Source organism: Macaca nemestrina, unplaced genomic scaffold (genome assembly GCF_043159975.1).
Source record: "Macaca nemestrina isolate mMacNem1 unplaced genomic scaffold, mMacNem.hap1 Scaffold_643, whole genome shotgun sequence".
Classification (NCBI taxonomy): Eukaryota; Metazoa; Chordata; class Mammalia; order Primates; family Cercopithecidae; genus Macaca; species Macaca nemestrina.
In genome coordinates this window covers 4,440-25,376 of record NW_027257808.1, presented here as the reverse complement: position 1 = coordinate 25,376, position 20,937 = coordinate 4,440, and the positions used below count along the sequence as shown (strand labels likewise).

The following is a 20,937-nucleotide window of genomic DNA, read 5'->3' as shown; positions in this document are numbered from 1 at the left end:
TCTGTGCTACAGCGAAGCCTCGCCAGCCTCAGCAGATGATGGCGAGCCCAACCTTTCTCACCGGGAGGGGTCCAAATTCCAACTGAAGAGGAGCCCTGAGACCCCAGCAGAAGCGCTGAAGCTCCCCCTCCACCGGTGGAAGTCGGCTCAAGGAGGTCCTGAAGACAGGACTCCGGGGGTCTTGGGACTGGGATGCCCGCGGCCCCTTCTCCCACGCCGCCCCATGCTGGAGCCCGGATACGGCGGCCGCAGGGGCTGCAGCGGCAGCCCCCAGCGGCCCCGCCCCACCCCCGCTCCCCCCCTGACCCACCCCGCACACGACCCCTCCCACCCCATCCCCGGCCCCGGCGCCCCGCGCAGCCGCCGTTGTTTAAAGGGGCCGCAGCCTGACTTCCAGGTGGGGAGCGCGAGTGGGCCCGGCGCGGCAGGGCCAGTGCGCATGCGCGAGGCGCGAGCGGCCTCTCGCGTCACAGCGGTTCCCACGGTTGTCTTAGAAACCGGCCCCCTGAGGCTTGGCAAAGCAGGAGCCCTCCGTGGCGGTGCTTGGGTGTCGGGGCTGCGAGGCTCCTGCCTCACCTCTCCACGGGGTGGACAGGAACGTCTCCGGACGGACGCCGGGAGTCGCAACGCGCCGGCCGGGATGACAAAAGCGCAGGCGGAGTCCGGGGGAAGCGGCGCGTCGTCCCAGCCTCAGGCCTGCCCGGACGGTGTTGGGGTGAGTCTCCCCAAAAGTCTTGCCCCCGTGATCTCCACGACAGGTCCGCCCGCCTGTCCGTGGGCTGCTCTCTCCCCCGAGGGGCCTTCACGCGCGGAGCGGGAGCCTGCAGCGTCAGGGGGGCTGTGTGCCTGCGGGGGCTGCGTTTCTGTGCCGCTGCTGCCGTGTGACTGTGTGTGTCTGCGTCTCTCCCATCCTCTCTTGTCTCTCTGGCCCTCACTCTCTGTGTGTGTCTTTCCCTCTTTCTGCCGGTTCGTGTGTGCGTGCCCGTGTGCGTGGGTGCGTTCGGACGAACGCGCCCCCTGCGCCCAAAGGCGACTTCTTGCGCGTCGGCCTGGCTCTGCCGAGCCTCTTTCTTCTGCCTCTGTGCCTGGGTATTGCGGCGGGCTCGTCAGTGGTTTTCGCCGCCGTTCCACTTGGGGTCCCTGAGGGCCTCGGCCGCGTGAGGAGATGCGTCTTCCCCAGCAGCAGTGGAAATCTCGTTACCCTTGCCGAGCGGACTCTCTCCTGGGATCAAGATAACCACAGTCCAGCCAGGGCCAAAAGCCCCAGAGGAGCTCGTCGCCTGCCCTGCAGGAGAGGAGCAGACCCGCCTCAGAGGAGACGCTTGGACCTTTTCACGGCTCTTCTCTGAGAAATGAAGCCGCACCACGGCAGAAGCTTGAAGAGGAAGCCGGGAAGGGGAGATGCCAGGCCTCCCGGTCCCTGGAAGGCTGGCCTCTCCGGACAAGGCAGCCGTTGGGCAACCCTCCCCTTAGGCCCGCGGCGGTGGCACCGGGCAGTGTCGGGCCTGGGCTCCGGCCTCTGCTCTGTCCTCCCTCTTGCTCTGTCTCCCCTGTCTCTCGGGGGCCTACACGCTTGTCGGTCTGGCCGAACGTCTTGGACGCAGATGGCTTCCCAGTCCGTCAGGGAGACACTCCTCGGAGATCCGTGTGGTGACGGTTTCTCTCTCCAAACCTGTTTCTGCTTGCTTGGGCAGGTTCCATGACCCTGGAGCTCCCGGCTCCCATACGTGTCTCCCACAGGGAAGCTGTCTTGCTCTCCCTGTTTCACCTCATGGCTGGGTGGCCTGCCTAGCATGAGCGCTAGGCGACCGTGACTGGCCTTGTCTTCTTGGACAGGCGGTGCGGCACTTCCCCTCTGCACTTGCCCTCTCGTCCTTGAGGCACAGCCTCTCCTCGGCTCCTCTGAGCAGGTGGACTGACTCCCTGAATCTTCTGGCTCCCTCCTGGATCCCAGGCGTTCTTTGATTTCCCTTGGAATCCACGGGCAGGTCCCTTGGGACCCTCTTCCACCCGGGCACAGGCCTGGACTCCGCTGTTGGTTTCGCCGTCGCCCCGTACGCCCGGGCTGACACGCATTCACATCGTCTGCTCGGGGATCGGCCAGTGCCACGCGTGGGGCCAGTGGCTCCGCCGCGGGACCGCCCCTGTCCCTGTTTGCGCGGGTCCTGGAAAGCAGAGGCAGCTTGCGGGAGCCCCGGGGCTTTTGCAAGCGGGGCTAGGCCGCCGCTCTTTCGGAGGGGGAGGGAGGCCGAGGGCTCGTGGGTCAGTGAATTTTCGGCTGGCACCACGCCTTAAGGCCCAGGGGATGATTCTGTGCCGCAGCGAGGCCCCGCCTGCCTCAGCCGATGATGGCGAGTCCATCCTCTCTCACCCGGAGGGGTCCAAAATCCCATCTCAAGAGGAGTCCTGAGACCCCAGCGGAGGCCCTGAAGCTCCCCCTCCACCGGTGGAAGTCGGCTCAAGGAGGTCCTGAAGACAGGACTCCGGGGGTCTTGGGACTGGGATGCCCGCGGCCCCTTCTCCCACGCCGCCCCCTGCTGGAGCCCGGATCCGGCGGCCGCCGGGGCTGCAGCGGCAGCCCCCAGCGGCCCCCCCCCACCCCCGCTCCCCCCCCCGCCCCACCGCGCACACGCCCCCTCCCACCCCATCCCCGGCCCCGGCGCCCCGCGCAGCCGCCGTTGTTTAAAGGGGCCGCAGCCTGACTTCCAGGTGGGGAGCGCGAGTGGGCCCGGCGCGGCAGGGCCAGTGCGCATGCGCGAGGCGCGAGCGGCCTCTCGCGTCACAGCGGTTCCCACGGTTGTCTTAGAAACCGGCCCCCTGAGGCTTGGCAAAGCAGGAGCCCTCCGTGGCGGTGCTTGGGTGTCGGGGCTGCGAGGCTCCTGCCTCACCTCTCCACGGGGTGGACAGGAACGTCTCCGGACGGACGCCGGGAGTCGCAACGCGCCGGCCGGGATGACAAAAGCGCAGGCGGAGTCCGGGGGAAGCGGCGCGTCGTCCCAGCCTCAGGCCTGCCCGGACGGTGTTGGGGTGAGTCTCCCCAAAAGTCTTGCCCCCGTGATCTCCACGACAGGTCCGCCCGCCTGTCCGTGGGCTGCTCTCTCCCCCGAGGGGCCTTCACGCGCGGAGCGGGAGCCTGCAGCGTCAGGGGGGCTGTGTGCCTGCGGGGGCTGCGTTTCTGTGCCGCTGCTGCCGTGTGACTGTGTGTGTCTGCGTCTCTCCCATCCTCTCTTGTCTCTCTGGCCCTCACTCTCTGTGTGTGTCTTTCCCTCTTTCTGCCGGTTCGTGTGTGCGTGCCCGTGTGCGTGGGTGCGTTCGGACGAACGCGCCCCGTGCGCCCAAAGGCGACTTCTTGCGCGTCGGCCTGGCTCTGCCGAGCCTCTTTCTTCTGCCTCTGTGCCTGGGTCTCGCGGCGGGCTCGTCAGTGGTTTTCGCCGCCGTTCCACTTGGGGTCCCTGAGGGCCTCGGCCGCGTGAGGAGATGCGTCTTCCCCAGCAGCAGTGGAAATCTCGTTACCCTTGCCGAGCGGACTCTCTCCTGGGATCAAGATAACCACAGTCCAGCCAGGGCCAAAAGCCCCAGAGGAGCTCGTCGCCCGCCCTGCAGGAGAGGAGCAGACCCGCCTCAGAGGAGACGCTTGGACCTTTTCACGGCTCTTCTCTGAGAAATGAAGCCGCACCACGGCAGAAGCTTGAAGAGGAAGCCGGGAAGGGGAGATGCCAGGCCTCCCGGTCCCTGGAAGGCTGGCCTCTCCGGACAAGGCAGCCGTTGGGCAACCCTCCCCTTAGGCCCGCGGCGGTGGCACCGGGCAGTGTCGGGCCTGGGCTCCGGCCTCTGCTCTGTCCTCCCTCTTGCTCTGTCTCCCCTGTCTCTCGGGGGCCTACACGCTTGTCGGTCTGGCCGAACGTCTTGGACGCAGATGGCTTCCCAGTCCGTCAGGGAGACACTCCTCGGAGATCCGTGTGGTGACGGTTTCTCTCTCCAAACCTGTTTCTGCTTGCTTGGGCAGGTTCCATGACCCTGGAGCTCCCGGCTCCCATACGTGTCTCCCACAGGGAAGCTGTCTTGCTCTCCCTGTTTCACCTCATGGCTGGGTGGCCTGCCTAGCATGAGCGCTAGGCGACCGTGACTGGCCTTGTCTTCTTGGACAGGCGGTGCGGCACTTCCCCTCTGCACTTGCCCTCTCGTCCTTGAGGCACAGCCTCTCCTCGGCTCCTCTGAGCAGGTGGACTGACTCCCTGAATCTTCTGGCTCCCTCCTGGATCCCAGGCGTTCTTTGATTTCCCTTGGAATCCACGGGCAGGTCCCTTGGGACCCTCTTCCACCCGGGCACAGGCCTGGACTCCGCTGTTGGTTTCGCCGTCGCCCCGTACGCCCGGGCTGACACGCATTCACATCGTCTGCTCGGGGATCGGCCAGTGCCACGCGTGGGGCCAGTGGCTCCGCCGCGGGACCGCCCCTGTCCCTGTTTGCGCGGGTCCTGGAAAGCAGAGGCAGCTTGCGGGAGCCCCGGGGCTTTCGCAAGCGGGGCTAGGCCGCCGCTCTTTCGGAGGGGGAGGGAGGCCGAGGGCTCGTGGGTCAGTGAATTTTCGGCTGGCACCACGCCTTAAGGCCCAGGGGATGATTCTGTGCCGCAGCGAGGCCCCGCCTGCCTCAGCCGATGATGGCGAGTCCATCCTCTCTCACCCGGAGGGGTCCAAAATCCCATCTCAAGAGGAGTCCTGAGACCCCAGCGGAGGCCCTGAAGCTCCCCCTCCACCGGTGGAAGTCGGCTCAAGGAGGTCCTGAAGACAGGACTCCGGGGGTCTTGGGACTGGGATGCCCGCGGCCCCTTCTCCCACGCCGCCCCCTGCTGGAGCCCGGATCCGGCGGCCGCCGGGGCTGCAGCGGCAGCCCCCAGCGGCCCCCCCCCCACCCCCGCTCCCCCCCCCCGCCCCACCGCGCACACGCCCCCTCCCACCCCATCCCCGGCCCCGGCGCCCCGCGCAGCCGCCGTTGTTTAAAGGGGCCGCAGCCTGACTTCCAGGTGGGGAGCGCGAGTGGGCCCGGCGCGGCAGGGCCAGTGCGCATGCGCGAGGCGCGAGCGGCCTCTCGCGTCACAGCGGTTCCCACGGTTGTCTTAGAAACCGGCCCCCTGAGGCTTGGCAAAGCAGGAGCCCTCCGTGGCGGTGCTTGGGTGTCGGGGCTGCGAGGCTCCTGCCTCACCTCTCCACGGGGTGGACAGGAACGTCTCCGGACGGACGCCGGGAGTCGCAACGCGCCGGCCGGGATGACAAAAGCGCAGGCGGAGTCCGGGGGAAGCGGCGCGTCGTCCCAGCCTCAGGCCTGCCCGGACGGTGTTGGGGTGAGTCTCCCCAAAAGTCTTGCCCCCGTGATCTCCACGACAGGTCCGCCCGCCTGTCCGTGGGCTGCTCTCTCCCCCGAGGGGCCTTCACGCGCGGAGCGGGAGCCTGCAGCGTCAGGGGGGCTGTGTGCCTGCGGGGGCTGCGTTTCTGTGCCGCTGCTGCCGTGTGACTGTGTGTGTCTGCGTCTCTCCCATCCTCTCTTGTCTCTCTGGCCCTCACTCTCTGTGTGTGTCTTTCCCTCTTTCTGCCGGTTCGTGTGTGCGTGCCCGTGTGCGTGGGTGCGTTCGGACGAACGCGCCCCGTGCGCCCAAAGGCGACTTCTTGCGCGTCGGCCTGGCTCTGCCGAGCCTCTTTCTTCTGCCTCTGTGCCTGGGTCTCGCGGCGGGCTCGTCAGTGGTTTTCGCCGCCGTTCCACTTGGGGTCCCTGAGGGCCTCGGCCGCGTGAGGAGATGCGTCTTCCCCAGCAGCAGTGGAAATCTCGTTACCCTTGCCGAGCGGACTCTCTCCTGGGATCAAGATAACCACAGTCCAGCCAGGGCCAAAAGCCCCAGAGGAGCTCGTCGCCCGCCCTGCAGGAGAGGAGCAGACCCGCCTCAGAGGAGACGCTTGGACCTTTTCACGGCTCTTCTCTGAGAAATGAAGCCGCACCACGGCAGAAGCTTGAAGAGGAAGCCGGGAAGGGGAGATGCCAGGCCTCCCGGTCCCTGGAAGGCTGGCCTCTCCGGACAAGGCAGCCGTTGGGCAACCCTCCCCTTAGGCCCGCGGCGGTGGCACCGGGCAGTGTCGGGCCTGGGCTCCGGCCTCTGCTCTGTCCTCCCTCTTGCTCTGTCTCCCCTGTCTCTCGGGGGCCTACACGCTTGTCGGTCTGGCCGAACGTCTTGGACGCAGATGGCTTCCCAGTCCGTCAGGGAGACACTCCTCGGAGATCCGTGTGGTGACGGTTTCTCTCTCCAAACCTGTTTCTGCTTGCTTGGGCAGGTTCCATGACCCTGGAGCTCCCGGCTCCCATACGTGTCTCCCACAGGGAAGCTGTCTTGCTCTCCCTGTTTCACCTCATGGCTGGGTGGCCTGCCTAGCATGAGCGCTAGGCGACCGTGACTGGCCTTGTCTTCTTGGACAGGCGGTGCGGCACTTCCCCTCTGCACTTGCCCTCTCGTCCTTGAGGCACAGCCTCTCCTCGGCTCCTCTGAGCAGGTGGACTGACTCCCTGAATCTTCTGGCTCCCTCCTGGATCCCAGGCGTTCTTTGATTTCCCTTGGAATCCACGGGCAGGTCCCTTGGGACCCTCTTCCACCCGGGCACAGGCCTGGACTCCGCTGTTGGTTTCGCCGTCGCCCCGTACGCCCGGGCTGACACGCATTCACATCGTCTGCTCGGGGATCGGCCAGTGCCACGCGTGGGGCCAGTGGCTCCGCCGCGGGACCGCCCCTGTCCCTGTTTGCGCGGGTCCTGGAAAGCAGAGGCAGCTTGCGGGAGCCCCGGGGCTTTCGCAAGCGGGGCTAGGCCGCCGCTCTTTCGGAGGGGGAGGGAGGCCGAGGGCTCGTGGGTCAGTGAATTTTCGGCTGGCACCACGCCTTAAGGCCCAGGGGATGATTCTGTGCCGCAGCGAGGCCCCGCCTGCCTCAGCCGATGATGGCGAGTCCATCCTCTCTCACCCGGAGGGGTCCAAAATCCCATCTCAAGAGGAGTCCTGAGACCCCAGCGGAGGCCCTGAAGCTCCCCCTCCACCGGTGGAAGTCGGCTCAAGGAGGTCCTGAAGACAGGACTCCGGGGGTCTTGGGACTGGGATGCCCGCGGCCCCTTCTCCCACGCCGCCCCCTGCTGGAGCCCGGATCCGGCGGCCGCCGGGGCTGCAGCGGCAGCCCCCAGCGGCCCCCCCCCACCCCCGCTCCCCCCCCCGCCCCACCGCGCACACGCCCCCTCCCACCCCATCCCCGGCCCCGGCGCCCCGCGCAGCCGCCGTTGTTTAAAGGGGCCGCAGCCTGACTTCCAGGTGGGGAGCGCGAGTGGGCCCGGCGCGGCAGGGCCAGTGCGCATGCGCGAGGCGCGAGCGGCCTCTCGCGTCACAGCGGTTCCCACGGTTGTCTTAGAAACCGGCCCCCTGAGGCTTGGCAAAGCAGGAGCCCTCCGTGGCGGTGCTTGGGTGTCGGGGCTGCGAGGCTCCTGCCTCACCTCTCCACGGGGTGGACAGGAACGTCTCCGGACGGACGCCGGGAGTCGCAACGCGCCGGCCGGGATGACAAAAGCGCAGGCGGAGTCCGGGGGAAGCGGCGCGTCGTCCCAGCCTCAGGCCTGCCCGGACGGTGTTGGGGTGAGTCTCCCCAAAAGTCTTGCCCCCGTGATCTCCACGACAGGTCCGCCCGCCTGTCCGTGGGCTGCTCTCTCCCCCGAGGGGCCTTCACGCGCGGAGCGGGAGCCTGCAGCGTCAGGGGGGCTGTGTGCCTGCGGGGGCTGCGTTTCTGTGCCGCTGCTGCCGTGTGACTGTGTGTGTCTGCGTCTCTCCCATCCTCTCTTGTCTCTCTGGCCCTCACTCTCTGTGTGTGTCTTTCCCTCTTTCTGCCGGTTCGTGTGTGCGTGCCCGTGTGCGTGGGTGCGTTCGGACGAATGCGCCCCGTGCGCCCAAAGGCGACTTCTTGCGCGTCGGCCTGGCTCTGCCGAGCCTCTTTCTTCTGCCTCTGTGCCTGGGTCTCGCGGCGGGCTCGTCAGTGGTTTTCGCCGCCGTTCCACTTGGGGTCCCTGAGGGCCTCGGCCGCGTGAGGAGATGCGTCTTCCCCAGCAGCAGTGGAAATCTCGTTACCCTTGCCGAGCGGACTCTCTCCTGGGATCAAGATAACCACAGTCCAGCCAGGGCCAAAAGCCCCAGAGGAGCTCGTCGCCCGCCCTGCAGGAGAGGAGCAGACCCGCCTCAGAGGAGACGCTTGGACCTTTTCACGGCTCTTCTCTGAGAAATGAAGCCGCACCACGGCAGAAGCTTGAAGAGGAAGCCGGGAAGGGGAGATGCCAGGCCTCCCGGTCCCTGGAAGGCTGGCCTCTCCGGACAAGGCAGCCGTTGGGCAACCCTCCCCTTAGGCCCGCGGCGGTGGCACCGGGCAGTGTCGGGCCTGGGCTCCGGCCTCTGCTCTGTCCTCCCTCTTGCTCTGTCTCCCCTGTCTCTCGGGGGCCTACACGCTTGTCGGTCTGGCCGAACGTCTTGGACGCAGATGGCTTCCCAGTCCGTCAGGGAGACACTCCTCGGAGATCCGTGTGGTGACGGTTTCTCTCTCCAAACCTGTTTCTGCTTGCTTGGGCAGGTTCCATGACCCTGGAGCTCCCGGCTCCCATACGTGTCTCCCACAGGGAAGCTGTCTTGCTCTCCCTGTTTCACCTCATGGCTGGGTGGCCTGCCTAGCATGAGCGCTAGGCGACCGTGACTGGCCTTGTCTTCTTGGACAGGCGGTGCGGCACTTCCCCTCTGCACTTGCCCTCTCGTCCTTGAGGCACAGCCTCTCCTCGGCTCCTCTGAGCAGGTGGACTGACTCCCTGAATCTTCTGGCTCCCTCCTGGATCCCAGGCGTTCTTTGATTTCCCTTGGAATCCACGGGCAGGTCCCTTGGGACCCTCTTCCACCCGGGCACAGGCCTGGACTCCGCTGTTGGTTTCGCCGTCGCCCCGTACGCCCGGGCTGACACGCATTCACATCGTCTGCTCGGGGATCGGCCAGTGCCACGCGTGAGGCCAGTGGCTCCGCCGCGGGACCGCCCCTGTCCCTGTTTGCGCGGGTCCTGGAAAGCAGAGGCAGCTTGCGGGAGCCCCGGGGCTTTCGCAAGCGGGGCTAGGCCGCCGCTCTTTCGGAGGGGGAGGGAGGCCGAGGGCTCGTGGGTCAGTGAATTTTCGGCTGGCACCACGCCTTAAGGCCCAGGGGATGATTCTGTGCCGCAGCGAGGCCCCGCCTGCCTCAGCCGATGATGGCGAGTCCATCCTCTCTCACCCGGAGGGGTCCAAAATCCCATCTCAAGAGGAGTCCTGAGACCCCAGCGGAGGCCCTGAAGCTCCCCCTCCACCGGTGGAAGTCGGCTCAAGGAGGTCCTGAAGACAGGACTCCGGGGGTCTTGGGACTGGGATGCCCGCGGCCCCTTCTCCCACGCCGCCCCCTGCTGGAGCCCGGATCCGGCGGCCGCCGGGGCTGCAGCGGCAGCCCCCAGCGGCCCCCCCCCACCCCCGCTCCCCCCCCCCGCCCCACCGCGCACACGCCCCCTCCCACCCCATCCCCGGCCCCGGCGCCCCGCGCAGCCGCCGTTGTTTAAAGGGGCCGCAGCCTGACTTCCAGGTGGGGAGCGCGAGTGGGCCCGGCGCGGCAGGGCCAGTGCGCATGCGCGAGGCGCGAGCGGCCTCTCGCGTCACAGCGGTTCCCACGGTTGTCTTAGAAACCGGCCCCCTGAGGCTTGGCAAAGCAGGAGCCCTCCGTGGCGGTGCTTGGGTGTCGGGGCTGCGAGGCTCCTGCCTCACCTCTCCACGGGGTGGACAGGAACGTCTCCGGACGGACGCCGGGAGTCGCAACGCGCCGGCCGGGATGACAAAAGCGCAGGCGGAGTCCGGGGGAAGCGGCGCGTCGTCCCAGCCTCAGGCCTGCCCGGACGGTGTTGGGGTGAGTCTCCCCAAAAGTCTTGCCCCCGTGATCTCCACGACAGGTCCGCCCGCCTGTCCGTGGGCTGCTCTCTCCCCCGAGGGGCCTTCACGCGCGGAGCGGGAGCCTGCAGCGTCAGGAGGGCTGTGTGCCTGCGGGGGCTGCGTTTCTGTGCCGCTGCTGCCGTGTGACTGTGTGTGTCTGCGTCTCTCCCATCCTCTCTTGTCTCTCTGGCCCTCACTCTCTGTGTGTGTCTTTCCCTCTTTCTGCCGGTTCGTGTGTGCGTGCCCGTGTGCGTGGGTGCGTTCGGACGAACGCGCCCCGTGCGCCCAAAGGCGACTTCTTGCGCGTCGGCCTGGCTCTGCCGAGCCTCTTTCTTCTGCCTCTGTGCCTGGGTCTCGCGGCGGGCTCGTCAGTGGTTTTCGCCGCCGTTCCACTTGGGGTCCCTGAGGGCCTCGGCCGCGTGAGGAGATGCGTCTTCCCCAGCAGCAGTGGAAATCTCGTTACCCTTGCCGAGCGGACTCTCTCCTGGGATCAAGATAACCACAGTCCAGCCAGGGCCAAAAGCCCCAGAGGAGCTCGTCGCCCGCCCTGCAGGAGAGGAGCAGACCCGCCTCAGAGGAGACGCTTGGACCTTTTCACGGCTCTTCTCTGAGAAATGAAGCCGCACCACGGCAGAAGCTTGAAGAGGAAGCCGGGAAGGGGAGATGCCAGGCCTCCCGGTCCCTGGAAGGCTGGCCTCTCCGGACAAGGCAGCCGTTGGGCAACCCTCCCCTTAGGCCCGCGGCGGTGGCACCGGGCAGTGTCGGGCCTGGGCTCCGGCCTCTGCTCTGTCCTCCCTCTTGCTCTGTCTCCCCTGTCTCTCGGGGGCCTACACGCTTGTCGGTCTGGCCGAACGTCTTGGACGCAGATGGCTTCCCAGTCCGTCAGGGAGACACTCCTCGGAGATCCGTGTGGTGACGGTTTCTCTCTCCAAACCTGTTTCTGCTTGCTTGGGCAGGTTCCATGACCCTGGAGCTCCCGGCTCCCATACGTGTCTCCCACAGGGAAGCTGTCTTGCTCTCCCTGTTTCACCTCATGGCTGGGTGGCCTGCCTAGCATGAGCGCTAGGCGACCGTGACTGGCCTTGTCTTCTTGGACAGGCGGTGCGGCACTTCCCCTCTGCACTTGCCCTCTCGTCCTTGAGGCACAGCCTCTCCTCGGCTCCTCTGAGCAGGTGGACTGACTCCCTGAATCTTCTGGCTCCCTCCTGGATCCCAGGCGTTCTTTGATTTCCCTTGGAATCCACGGGCAGGTCCCTTGGGACCCTCTTCCACCCGGGCACAGGCCTGGACTCCGCTGTTGGTTTCGCCGTCGCCCCGTACGCCCGGGCTGACACGCATTCACATCGTCTGCTCGGGGATCGGCCAGTGCCACGCGTGGGGCCAGTGGCTCCGCCGCGGGACCGCCCCTGTCCCTGTTTGCGCGGGTCCTGGAAAGCAGAGGCAGCTTGCGGGAGCCCCGGGGCTTTCGCAAGCGGGGCTAGGCCGCCGCTCTTTCGGAGGGGGAGGGAGGCCGAGGGCTCGTGGGTCAGTGAATTTTCGGCTGGCACCACGCCTTAAGGCCCAGGGGACGATTCTGTGCCGCAGCGAGGCCCCGCCTGCCTCAGCCGATGATGGCGAGTCCATCCTCTCTCACCCGGAGGGGTCCAAAATCCCATCTCAAGAGGAGTCCTGAGACCCCAGCGGAGGCCCTGAAGCTCCCCCTCCACCGGTGGAAGTCGGCTCAAGGAGGTCCTGAAGACAGGACTCCGGGGGTCTTGGGACTGGGATGCCCGCGGCCCCTTCTCCCACGCCGCCCCCTGCTGGAGCCCGGATCCGGCGGCCGCCGGGGCTGCAGCGGCAGCCCCCAGCGGCCCCCCCCCACCCCCGCTCCCCCCCCCCCGCCCCACCGCGCACACGCCCCCTCCCACCCCATCCCCGGCCCCGGCGCCCCGCGCAGCCGCCGTTGTTTAAAGGGGCCGCAGCCTGACTTCCAGGTGGGGAGCGCGAGTGGGCCCGGCGCGGCAGGGCCAGTGCGCATGCGCGAGGCGCGAGCGGCCTCTCGCGTCACAGCGGTTCCCACGGTTGTCTTAGAAACCGGCCCCCTGAGGCTTGGCAAAGCAGGAGCCCTCCGTGGCGGTGCTTGGGTGTCGGGGCTGCGAGGCTCCTGCCTCACCTCTCCACGGGGTGGACAGGAACGTCTCCGGACGGACGCCGGGAGTCGCAACGCGCCGGCCGGGATGACAAAAGCGCAGGCGGAGTCCGGGGGAAGCGGCGCGTCGTCCCAGCCTCAGGCCTGCCCGGACGGTGTTGGGGTGAGTCTCCCCAAAAGTCTTGCCCCCGTGATCTCCACGACAGGTCCGCCCGCCTGTCCGTGGGCTGCTCTCTCCCCCGAGGGGCCTTCACGCGCGGAGCGGGAGCCTGCAGCGTCAGGGGGGCTGTGTGCCTGCGGGGGCTGCGTTTCTGTGCCGCTGCTGCCGTGTGACTGTGTGTGTCTGCGTCTCTCCCATCCTCTCTTGTCTCTCTGGCCCTCACTCTCTGTGTGTGTCTTTCCCTCTTTCTGCCGGTTCGTGTGTGCGTGCCCGTGTGCGTGGGTGCGTTCGGACGAACGCGCCCCGTGCGCCCAAAGGCGACTTCTTGCGCGTCGGCCTGGCTCTGCCGAGCCTCTTTCTTCTGCCTCTGTGCCTGGGTCTCGCGGCGGGCTCGTCAGTGGTTTTCGCCGCCGTTCCACTTGGGGTCCCTGAGGGCCTCGGCCGCGTGAGGAGATGCGTCTTCCCCAGCAGCAGTGGAAATCTCGTTACCCTTGCCGAGCGGACTCTCTCCTGGGATCAAGATAACCACAGTCCAGCCAGGGCCAAAAGCCCCAGAGGAGCTCGTCGCCCGCCCTGCAGGAGAGGAGCAGACCCGCCTCAGAGGAGACGCTTGGACCTTTTCACGGCTCTTCTCTGAGAAATGAAGCCGCACCACGGCAGAAGCTTGAAGAGGAAGCCGGGAAGGGGAGATGCCAGGCCTCCCGGTCCCTGGAAGGCTGGCCTCTCCGGACAAGGCAGCCGTTGGGCAACCCTCCCCTTAGGCCCGCGGCGGTGGCACCGGGCAGTGTCGGGCCTGGGCTCCGGCCTCTGCTCTGTCCTCCCTCTTGCTCTGTCTCCCCTGTCTCTCGGGGGCCTACACGCTTGTCGGTCTGGCCGAACGTCTTGGACGCAGATGGCTTCCCAGTCCGTCAGGGAGACACTCCTCGGAGATCCGTGTGGTGACGGTTTCTCTCTCCAAACCTGTTTCTGCTTGCTTGGGCAGGTTCCATGACCCTGGAGCTCCCGGCTCCCATACGTGTCTCCCACAGGGAAGCTGTCTTGCTCTCCCTGTTTCACCTCATGGCTGGGTGGCCTGCCTAGCATGAGCGCTAGGCGACCGTGACTGGCCTTGTCTTCTTGGACAGGCGGTGCGGCACTTCCCCTCTGCACTTGCCCTCTCGTCCTTGAGGCACAGCCTCTCCTCGGCTCCTCTGAGCAGGTGGACTGACTCCCTGAATCTTCTGGCTCCCTCCTGGATCCCAGGCGTTCTTTGATTTCCCTTGGAATCCACGGGCAGGTCCCTTGGGACCCTCTTCCACCCGGGCACAGGCCTGGACTCCGCTGTTGGTTTCGCCGTCGCCCCGTACGCCCGGGCTGACACGCATTCACATCGTCTGCTCGGGGATCGGCCAGTGCCACGCGTGAGGCCAGTGGCTCCGCCGCGGGACCGCCCCTGTCCCTGTTTGCGCGGGTCCTGGAAAGCAGAGGCAGCTTGCGGGAGCCCCGGGGCTTTCGCAAGCGGGGCTAGGCCGCCGCTCTTTCGGAGGGGGAGGGAGGCCGAGGGCTCGTGGGTCAGTGAATTTTCGGCTGGCACCACGCCTTAAGGCCCAGGGGATGATTCTGTGCCGCAGCGAGGCCCCGCCTGCCTCAGCCGATGATGGCGAGTCCATCCTCTCTCACCCGGAGGGGTCCAAAATCCCATCTCAAGAGGAGTCCTGAGACCCCAGCGGAGGCCCTGAAGCTCCCCCTCCACCGGTGGAAGTCGGCTCAAGGAGGTCCTGAAGACAGGACTCCGGGGGTCTTGGGACTGGGATGCCCGCGGCCCCTTCTCCCACGCCGCCCCCTGCTGGAGCCCGGATCCGGCGGCCGCCGGGGCTGCAGCGGCAGCCCCCAGCGGCCCCCCCCCACCCCCGCTCCCCCCCCCCCGCCCCACCGCGCACACGCCCCCTCCCACCCCATCCCCGGCCCCGGCGCCCCGCGCAGCCGCCGTTGTTTAAAGGGGCCGCAGCCTGACTTCCAGGTGGGGAGCGCGAGTGGGCCCGGCGCGGCAGGGCCAGTGCGCATGCGCGAGGCGCGAGCGGCCTCTCGCGTCACAGCGGTTCCCACGGTTGTCTTAGAAACCGGCCCCCTGAGGCTTGGCAAAGCAGGAGCCCTCCGTGGCGGTGCTTGGGTGTCGGGGCTGCGAGGCTCCTGCCTCACCTCTCCACGGGGTGGACAGGAACGTCTCCGGACGGACGCCGGGAGTCGCAACGCGCCGGCCGGGATGACAAAAGCGCAGGCGGAGTCCGGGGGAAGCGGCGCGTCGTCCCAGCCTCAGGCCTGCCCGGACGGTGTTGGGGTGAGTCTCCCCAAAAGTCTTGCCCCCGTGATCTCCACGACAGGTCCGCCCGCCTGTCCGTGGGCTGCTCTCTCCCCCGAGGGGCCTTCACGCGCGGAGCGGGAGCCTGCAGCGTCAGGAGGGCTGTGTGCCTGCGGGGGCTGCGTTTCTGTGCCGCTGCTGCCGTGTGACTGTGTGTGTCTGCGTCTCTCCCATCCTCTCTTGTCTCTCTGGCCCTCACTCTCTGTGTGTGTCTTTCCCTCTTTCTGCCGGTTCGTGTGTGCGTGCCCGTGTGCGTGGGTGCGTTCGGACGAACGCGCCCCGTGCGCCCAAAGGCGACTTCTTGCGCGTCGGCCTGGCTCTGCCGAGCCTCTTTCTTCTGCCTCTGTGCCTGGGTCTCGCGGCGGGCTCGTCAGTGGTTTTCGCCGCCGTTCCACTTGGGGTCCCTGAGGGCCTCGGCCGCGTGAGGAGATGCGTCTTCCCCAGCAGCAGTGGAAATCTCGTTACCCTTGCCGAGCGGACTCTCTCCTGGGATCAAGATAACCACAGTCCAGCCAGGGCCAAAAGCCCCAGAGGAGCTCGTCGCCCGCCCTGCAGGAGAGGAGCAGACCCGCCTCAGAGGAGACGCTTGGACCTTTTCACGGCTCTTCTCTGAGAAATGAAGCCGCACCACGGCAGAAGCTTGAAGAGGAAGCCGGGAAGGGGAGATGCCAGGCCTCCCGGTCCCTGGAAGGCTGGCCTCTCCGGACAAGGCAGCCGTTGGGCAACCCTCCCCTTAGGCCCGCGGCGGTGGCACCGGGCAGTGTCGGGCCTGGGCTCCGGCCTCTGCTCTGTCCTCCCTCTTGCTCTGTCTCCCCTGTCTCTCGGGGGCCTACACGCTTGTCGGTCTGGCCGAACGTCTTGGACGCAGATGGCTTCCCAGTCCGTCAGGGAGACACTCCTCGGAGATCCGTGTGGTGACGGTTTCTCTCTCCAAACCTGTTTCTGCTTGCTTGGGCAGGTTCCATGACCCTGGAGCTCCCGGCTCCCATACGTGTCTCCCACAGGGAAGCTGTCTTGCTCTCCCTGTTTCACCTCATGGCTGGGTGGCCTGCCTAGCATGAGCGCTAGGCGACCGTGACTGGCCTTGTCTTCTTGGACAGGCGGTGCGGCACTTCCCCTCTGCACTTGCCCTCTCGTCCTTGAGGCACAGCCTCTCCTCGGCTCCTCTGAGCAGGTGGACTGACTCCCTGAATCTTCTGGCTCCCTCCTGGATCCCAGGCGTTCTTTGATTTCCCTTGGAATCCACGGGCAGGTCCCTTGGGACCCTCTTCCACCCGGGCACAGGCCTGGACTCCGCTGTTGGTTTCGCCGTCGCCCCGTACGCCCGGGCTGACACGCATTCACATCGTCTGCTCGGGGATCGGCCAGTGCCACGCGTGGGGCCAGTGGCTCCGCCGCGGGACCGCCCCTGTCCCTGTTTGCGCGGGTCCTGGAAAGCAGAGGCAGCTTGCGGGAGCCCCGGGGCTTTCGCAAGCGGGGCTAGGCCGCCGCTCTTTCGGAGGGGGAGGGAGGCCGAGGGCTCGTGGGTCAGTGAATTTTCGGCTGGCACCACGCCTTAAGGCCCAGGGGACGATTCTGTGCCGCAGCGAGGCCCCGCCTGCCTCAGCCGATGATGGCGAGTCCATCCTCTCTCACCCGGAGGGGTCCAAAATCCCATCTCAAGAGGAGTCCTGAGACCCCAGCGGAGGCCCTGAAGCTCCCCCTCCACCGGTGGAAGTCGGCTCAAGGAGGTCCTGAAGACAGGACTCCGGGGGTCTTGGGACTGGGATGCCCGCGGCCCCTTCTCCCACGCCGCCCCCTGCTGGAGCCCGGATCCGGCGGCCGCCGGGGCTGCAGCGGCAGCCCCCAGCGGCCCCCCCCCACCCCCGCTCCCCCCCCCCCGCCCCACCGCGCACACGCCCCCTCCCACCCCATCCCCGGCCCCGGCGCCCCGCGCAGCCGCCGTTGTTTAAAGGGGCCGCAGCCTGACTTCCAGGTGGGGAGCGCGAGTGGGCCCGGCGCGGCAGGGCCAGTGCGCATGCGCGAGGCGCGAGCGGCCTCTCGCGTCACAGCGGTTCCCACGGTTGTCTTAGAAACCGGCCCCCTGAGGCTTGGCAAAGCAGGAGCCCTCCGTGGCGGTGCTTGGGTGTCGGGGCTGCGAGGCTCCTGCCTCACCTCTCCACGGGGTGGACAGGAACGTCTCCGGACGGACGCCGGGAGTCGCAACGCGCCGGCCGGGATGACAAAAGCGCAGGCGGAGTCCGGGGGAAGCGGCGCGTCGTCCCAGCCTCAGGCCTGCCCGGACGGTGTTGGGGTGAGTCTCCCCAAAAGTCTTGCCCCCGTGATCTCCACGACAGGTCCGCCCGCCTGTCCGTGGGCTGCTCTCTCCCCCGAGGGGCCTTCACGCGCGGAGCGGGAGCCTGCAGCGTCAGGGGGGCTGTGTGCCTGCGGGGGCTGCGTTTCTGTGCCGCTGCTGCCGTGTGACTGTGTGTGTCTGCGTCTCTCCCATCCTCTCTTGTCTCTCTGGCCCTCACTCTCTGTGTGTGTCTTTCCCTCTTTCTGCCGGTTCGTGTGTGCGTGCCCGTGTGCGTGGGTGCGTTCGGACGAACGCGCCCCGTGCGCCCAAAGGCGACTTCTTGCGCGTCGGCCTGGCTCTGCCGAGCCTCTTTCTTCTGCCTCTGTGCCTGGGTCTCGCGGCGGGCTCGTCAGTGGTTTTCGCCGCCGTTCCACTTGGGGTCCCTGAGGGCCTCGGCCGCGTGAGGAGATGCGTCTTCCCCAGCAGCAGTGGAAATCTCGTTACCCTTGCCGAGCGGACTCTCTCCTGGGATCAAGATAACCACAGTCCAGCCAGGGCCAAAAGCCCCAGAGGAGCTCGTCGCCCGCCCTGCAGGAGAGGAGCAGACCCGCCTCAGAGGAGACGCTTGGACCTTTTCACGGCTCTTCTCTGAGAAATGAAGCCGCACCACGGCAGAAGCTTGAAGAGGAAGCCGGGAAGGGGAGATGCCAGGCCTCCCGGTCCCTGGAAGGCTGGCCTCTCCGGACAAGGCAGCCGTTGGGCAACCCTCCCCTTAGGCCCGCGGCGGTGGCACCGGGCAGTGTCGGGCCTGGGCTCCGGCCTCTGCTCTGTCCTCCCTCTTGCTCTGTCTCCCCTGTCTCTCGGGGGCCTACACGCTTGTCGGTCTGGCCGAACGTCTTGGACGCAGATGGCTTCCCAGTCCGTCAGGGAGACACTCCTCGGAGATCCGTGTGGTGACGGTTTCTCTCTCCAAACCTGTTTCTGCTTGCTTGGGCAGGTTCCATGACCCTGGAGCTCCCGGCTCCCATACGTGTCTCCCACAGGGAAGCTGTCTTGCTCTCCCTGTTTCACCTCATGGCTGGGTGGCCTGCCTAGCATGAGCGCTAGGCGACCGTGACTGGCCTTGTCTTCTTGGACAGGCGGTGCGGCACTTCCCCTCTGCACTTGCCCTCTCGTCCTTGAGGCACAGCCTCTCCTCGGCTCCTCTGAGCAGGTGGACTGACTCCCTGAATCTTCTGGCTCCCTCCTGGATCCCAGGCGTTCTTTGATTTCCCTTGGAATCCACGGGCAGGTCCCTTGGGACCCTCTTCCACCCGGGCACAGGCCTGGACTCCGCTGTTGGTTTCGCCGTCGCCCCGTACGCCCGGGCTGACACGCATTCACATCGTCTGCTCGGGGATCGGCCAGTGCCACGCGTGGGGCCAGTGGCTCCGCCGCGGGACCGCCCCTGTCCCTGTTTGCGCGGGTCCTGGAAAGCAGAGGCAGCTTGCGGGAGCCCCGGGGCTTTCGCAAGCGGGGCTAGGCCGCCGCTCTTTCGGAGGGGGAGGGAGGCCGAGGGCTCGTGGGTCAGTGAATTTTCGGCTGGCACCACGCCTTAAGGCCCAGGGGATGATTCTGTGCCGCAGCGAGGCCCCGCCTGCCTCAGCCGATGATGGCGAGTCCATCCTCTCTCACCCGGAGGGGTCCAAAATCCCATCTCAAGAGGAGTCCTGAGACCCCAGCGGAGGCCCTGAAGCTCCCCCTCCACCGGTGGAAGTCGGCTCAAGGAGGTCCTGAAGACAGGACTCCGGGGGTCTTGGGACTGGGATGCCCGCGGCCCCTTCTCCCACGCCGCCCCCTGCTGGAGCCCGGATCCGGCGGCCGCCGGGGCTGCAGCGGCAGCCCCCAGCGGCCCCCCCCCACCCCCGCTCCCCCCCCCCGCCCCACCGCGCACACGCCCCCTCCCACCCCATCCCCGGCCCCGGCGCCCCGCGCAGCCGCCGTTGTTTAAAGGGGCCGCAGCCTGACTTCCAGGTGGGGAGCGCGAGTGGGCCCGGCGCGGCAGGGCCAGTGCGCATGCGCGAGGCGCGAGCGGCCTCTCGCGTCACAGCGGTTCCCACGGTTGTCTTAGAAACCGGCCCCCTGAGGCTTGGCAAAGCAGGAGCCCTCCGTGGCGGTGCTTGGGTGTCGGGGCTGCGAGGCTCCTGCCTCACCTCTCCACGGGGTGGACAGGAACGTCTCCGGACGGACGCCGGGAGTCGCGACGCGCCGGCCGGGATGACAAAAGCGCGGGCGGAGTCCGGGGGAAGCGGCGCGTCGTCCCAGCCTCAGGCCTGCCCGGACGGTGTTGGGGTGAGTCTCCCCAAAAGTCTTGCCCCCGTGATCTCCACGACAGGTCCGCCCGCCTGTCCGTGGGCTGCTCTCTCCCCCGAGGGGCCTTCACGCGCGGAGCGGGAGCCTGCAGCGTCAGGGGGGCTGTGTGCCTGCGGGGGCTGCGTTTCTGTGCCGCTGCTGCCGTGTGACTGTGTGTGTCTGCGTCTCTCCCATCCTCTCTTGTCTCTCTGGCCCTCACTCTCTGTGTGTGTCTTTCCCTCTTTCTGCCGGTTCGTGTGTGCGTGCCCGTGTGCGTGGGTGCGTTCGGACGAACGCGCCCCGTGCGCCCAAAGGCGACTTCTTGCGCGTCGGCCTGGCTCTGCCGAGCCTCTTTCTTCTGCCTCTGTGCCTGGGTCTCGCGGCGGGCTCGTCAGTGGTTTTCGCCGCCGTTCCACTTGGGGTCCCTGAGGGCCTCGGCCGCGTGAGGAGATGCGTCTTCCCCAGCAGCAGTGGAAATCTCGTTACCCTTGCCGAGCGGACTCTCTCCTGGGATCAAGATAACCACAGTCCAGCCAGGGCCAAAAGCCCCAGAGGAGCTCGTCGCCCGCCCTGCAGGAGAGGAGCAGACCCGCCTCAGAGGAGACGCTTGGACCTTTTCACGGCTCTTCTCTGAGAAATGAAGCCGCACCACGGCAGAAGCTTGAAGAGGAAGCCGGGAAGGGGAGATGCCAGGCCTCCCGGTCCCTGGAAGGCTGGCCTCTCCGGACAAGGCAGCCGTTGGGCAACCCTCCCCTTAGGCCCGCGGCGGTGGCACCGGGCAGTGTCGGGCCTGGGCTCCGGCCTCTGCTCTGTCCTCCCTCTTGCTCTGTCTCCCCTGTCTCTCGGGGGCCTACACGCTTGTCGGTCTGGCCGAACGTCTTGGACGCAGATGGCTTCCCAGTCCGTCAGGGAGACACTCCTCGGAGATCCGTGTGGTGACGGTTTCTCTCTCCAAACCTGTTTCTGCTTGCTTGGGCAGGTTCCATGACCCTGGAGCTCCCGGCTCCCATACGTGTCTCCCACAGGGAAGCTGTCTTGCTCTCCCTGTTTCACCTCATGGCTGGGTGGCCTGCCTAGCATGAGCGCTAGGCGACCGTGACTGGCCTTGTCTTCTTGGACAGGCGGTGCGGCACTTCCCCTCTGCACTTGCCCTCTCGTCCTTGAGGCACAGCCTCTCCTCGGCTCCTCTGAGCAGGTGGACTGACTCCCTGAATCTTCTGGCTCCCTCCTGGATCCCAGGCGTTCTTTGATTTCCCTTGGAATCCACGGGCAGGTCCCTTGGGACCCTCTTCCACCCGGGCACAGGCCTGGACTCCGCTGTTGGTTTCGCCGTCGCCCCGTACGCCCGGGCTGACACGCATTCACATCGTCTGCTCGGGGATCGGCCAGTGCCACGCGTGGGGCCAGTGGCTCCGCCGCGGGACCGCCCCTGTCCCTGTTTGCGCGGGTCCTGGAAAGCAGAGGCAGCTTGCGGGAGCCCCGGGGCTTTCGCAAGCGGGGCTAGGCCGCCGCTCTTTCGGAGGGGGAGGGAGGCCGAGGGCTCGTGGGTCAGTGAATTTTCGGCTGGCACCACGCCTTAAGGCCCAGGGGATGATTCTGTGCCGCAGCGAGGCCCCGCCTGCCTCAGCCGATGATGGCGAGTCCATCCTCTCTCACCCGGAGGGGTCCAAAATCCCATCTCAAGAGGAGTCCTGAGACCCCAGCGGAGGCCCTGAA

The 20,937-nt window shown here is 67.4% G+C and overlaps 1 protein-coding gene across 1 annotated transcript; it reads left to right on the top strand.

Annotated features, from left to right (window-relative positions):
* The first annotated feature begins 387 nt into the window (after nt 1-387).
* Nucleotides 388-17,346, top strand: LOC139361578 (collagen alpha-2(I) chain-like). Its single transcript, XM_071090162.1, has 8 exons — nt 388-715; nt 2,908-3,027; nt 5,222-5,341; nt 7,534-7,653; nt 9,847-9,966; nt 12,161-12,280; nt 14,475-14,594; nt 16,789-17,346. Exons 1-8 carry the CDS (start codon nt 440-442, stop codon nt 17,335-17,337), a joined length of 1,545 nt encoding a protein of 514 aa, XP_070946263.1. The 5' UTR covers nt 388-439; the 3' UTR covers nt 17,338-17,346.
* The last annotated feature ends 3,591 nt before the right edge of the window (nt 17,347-20,937 follow it).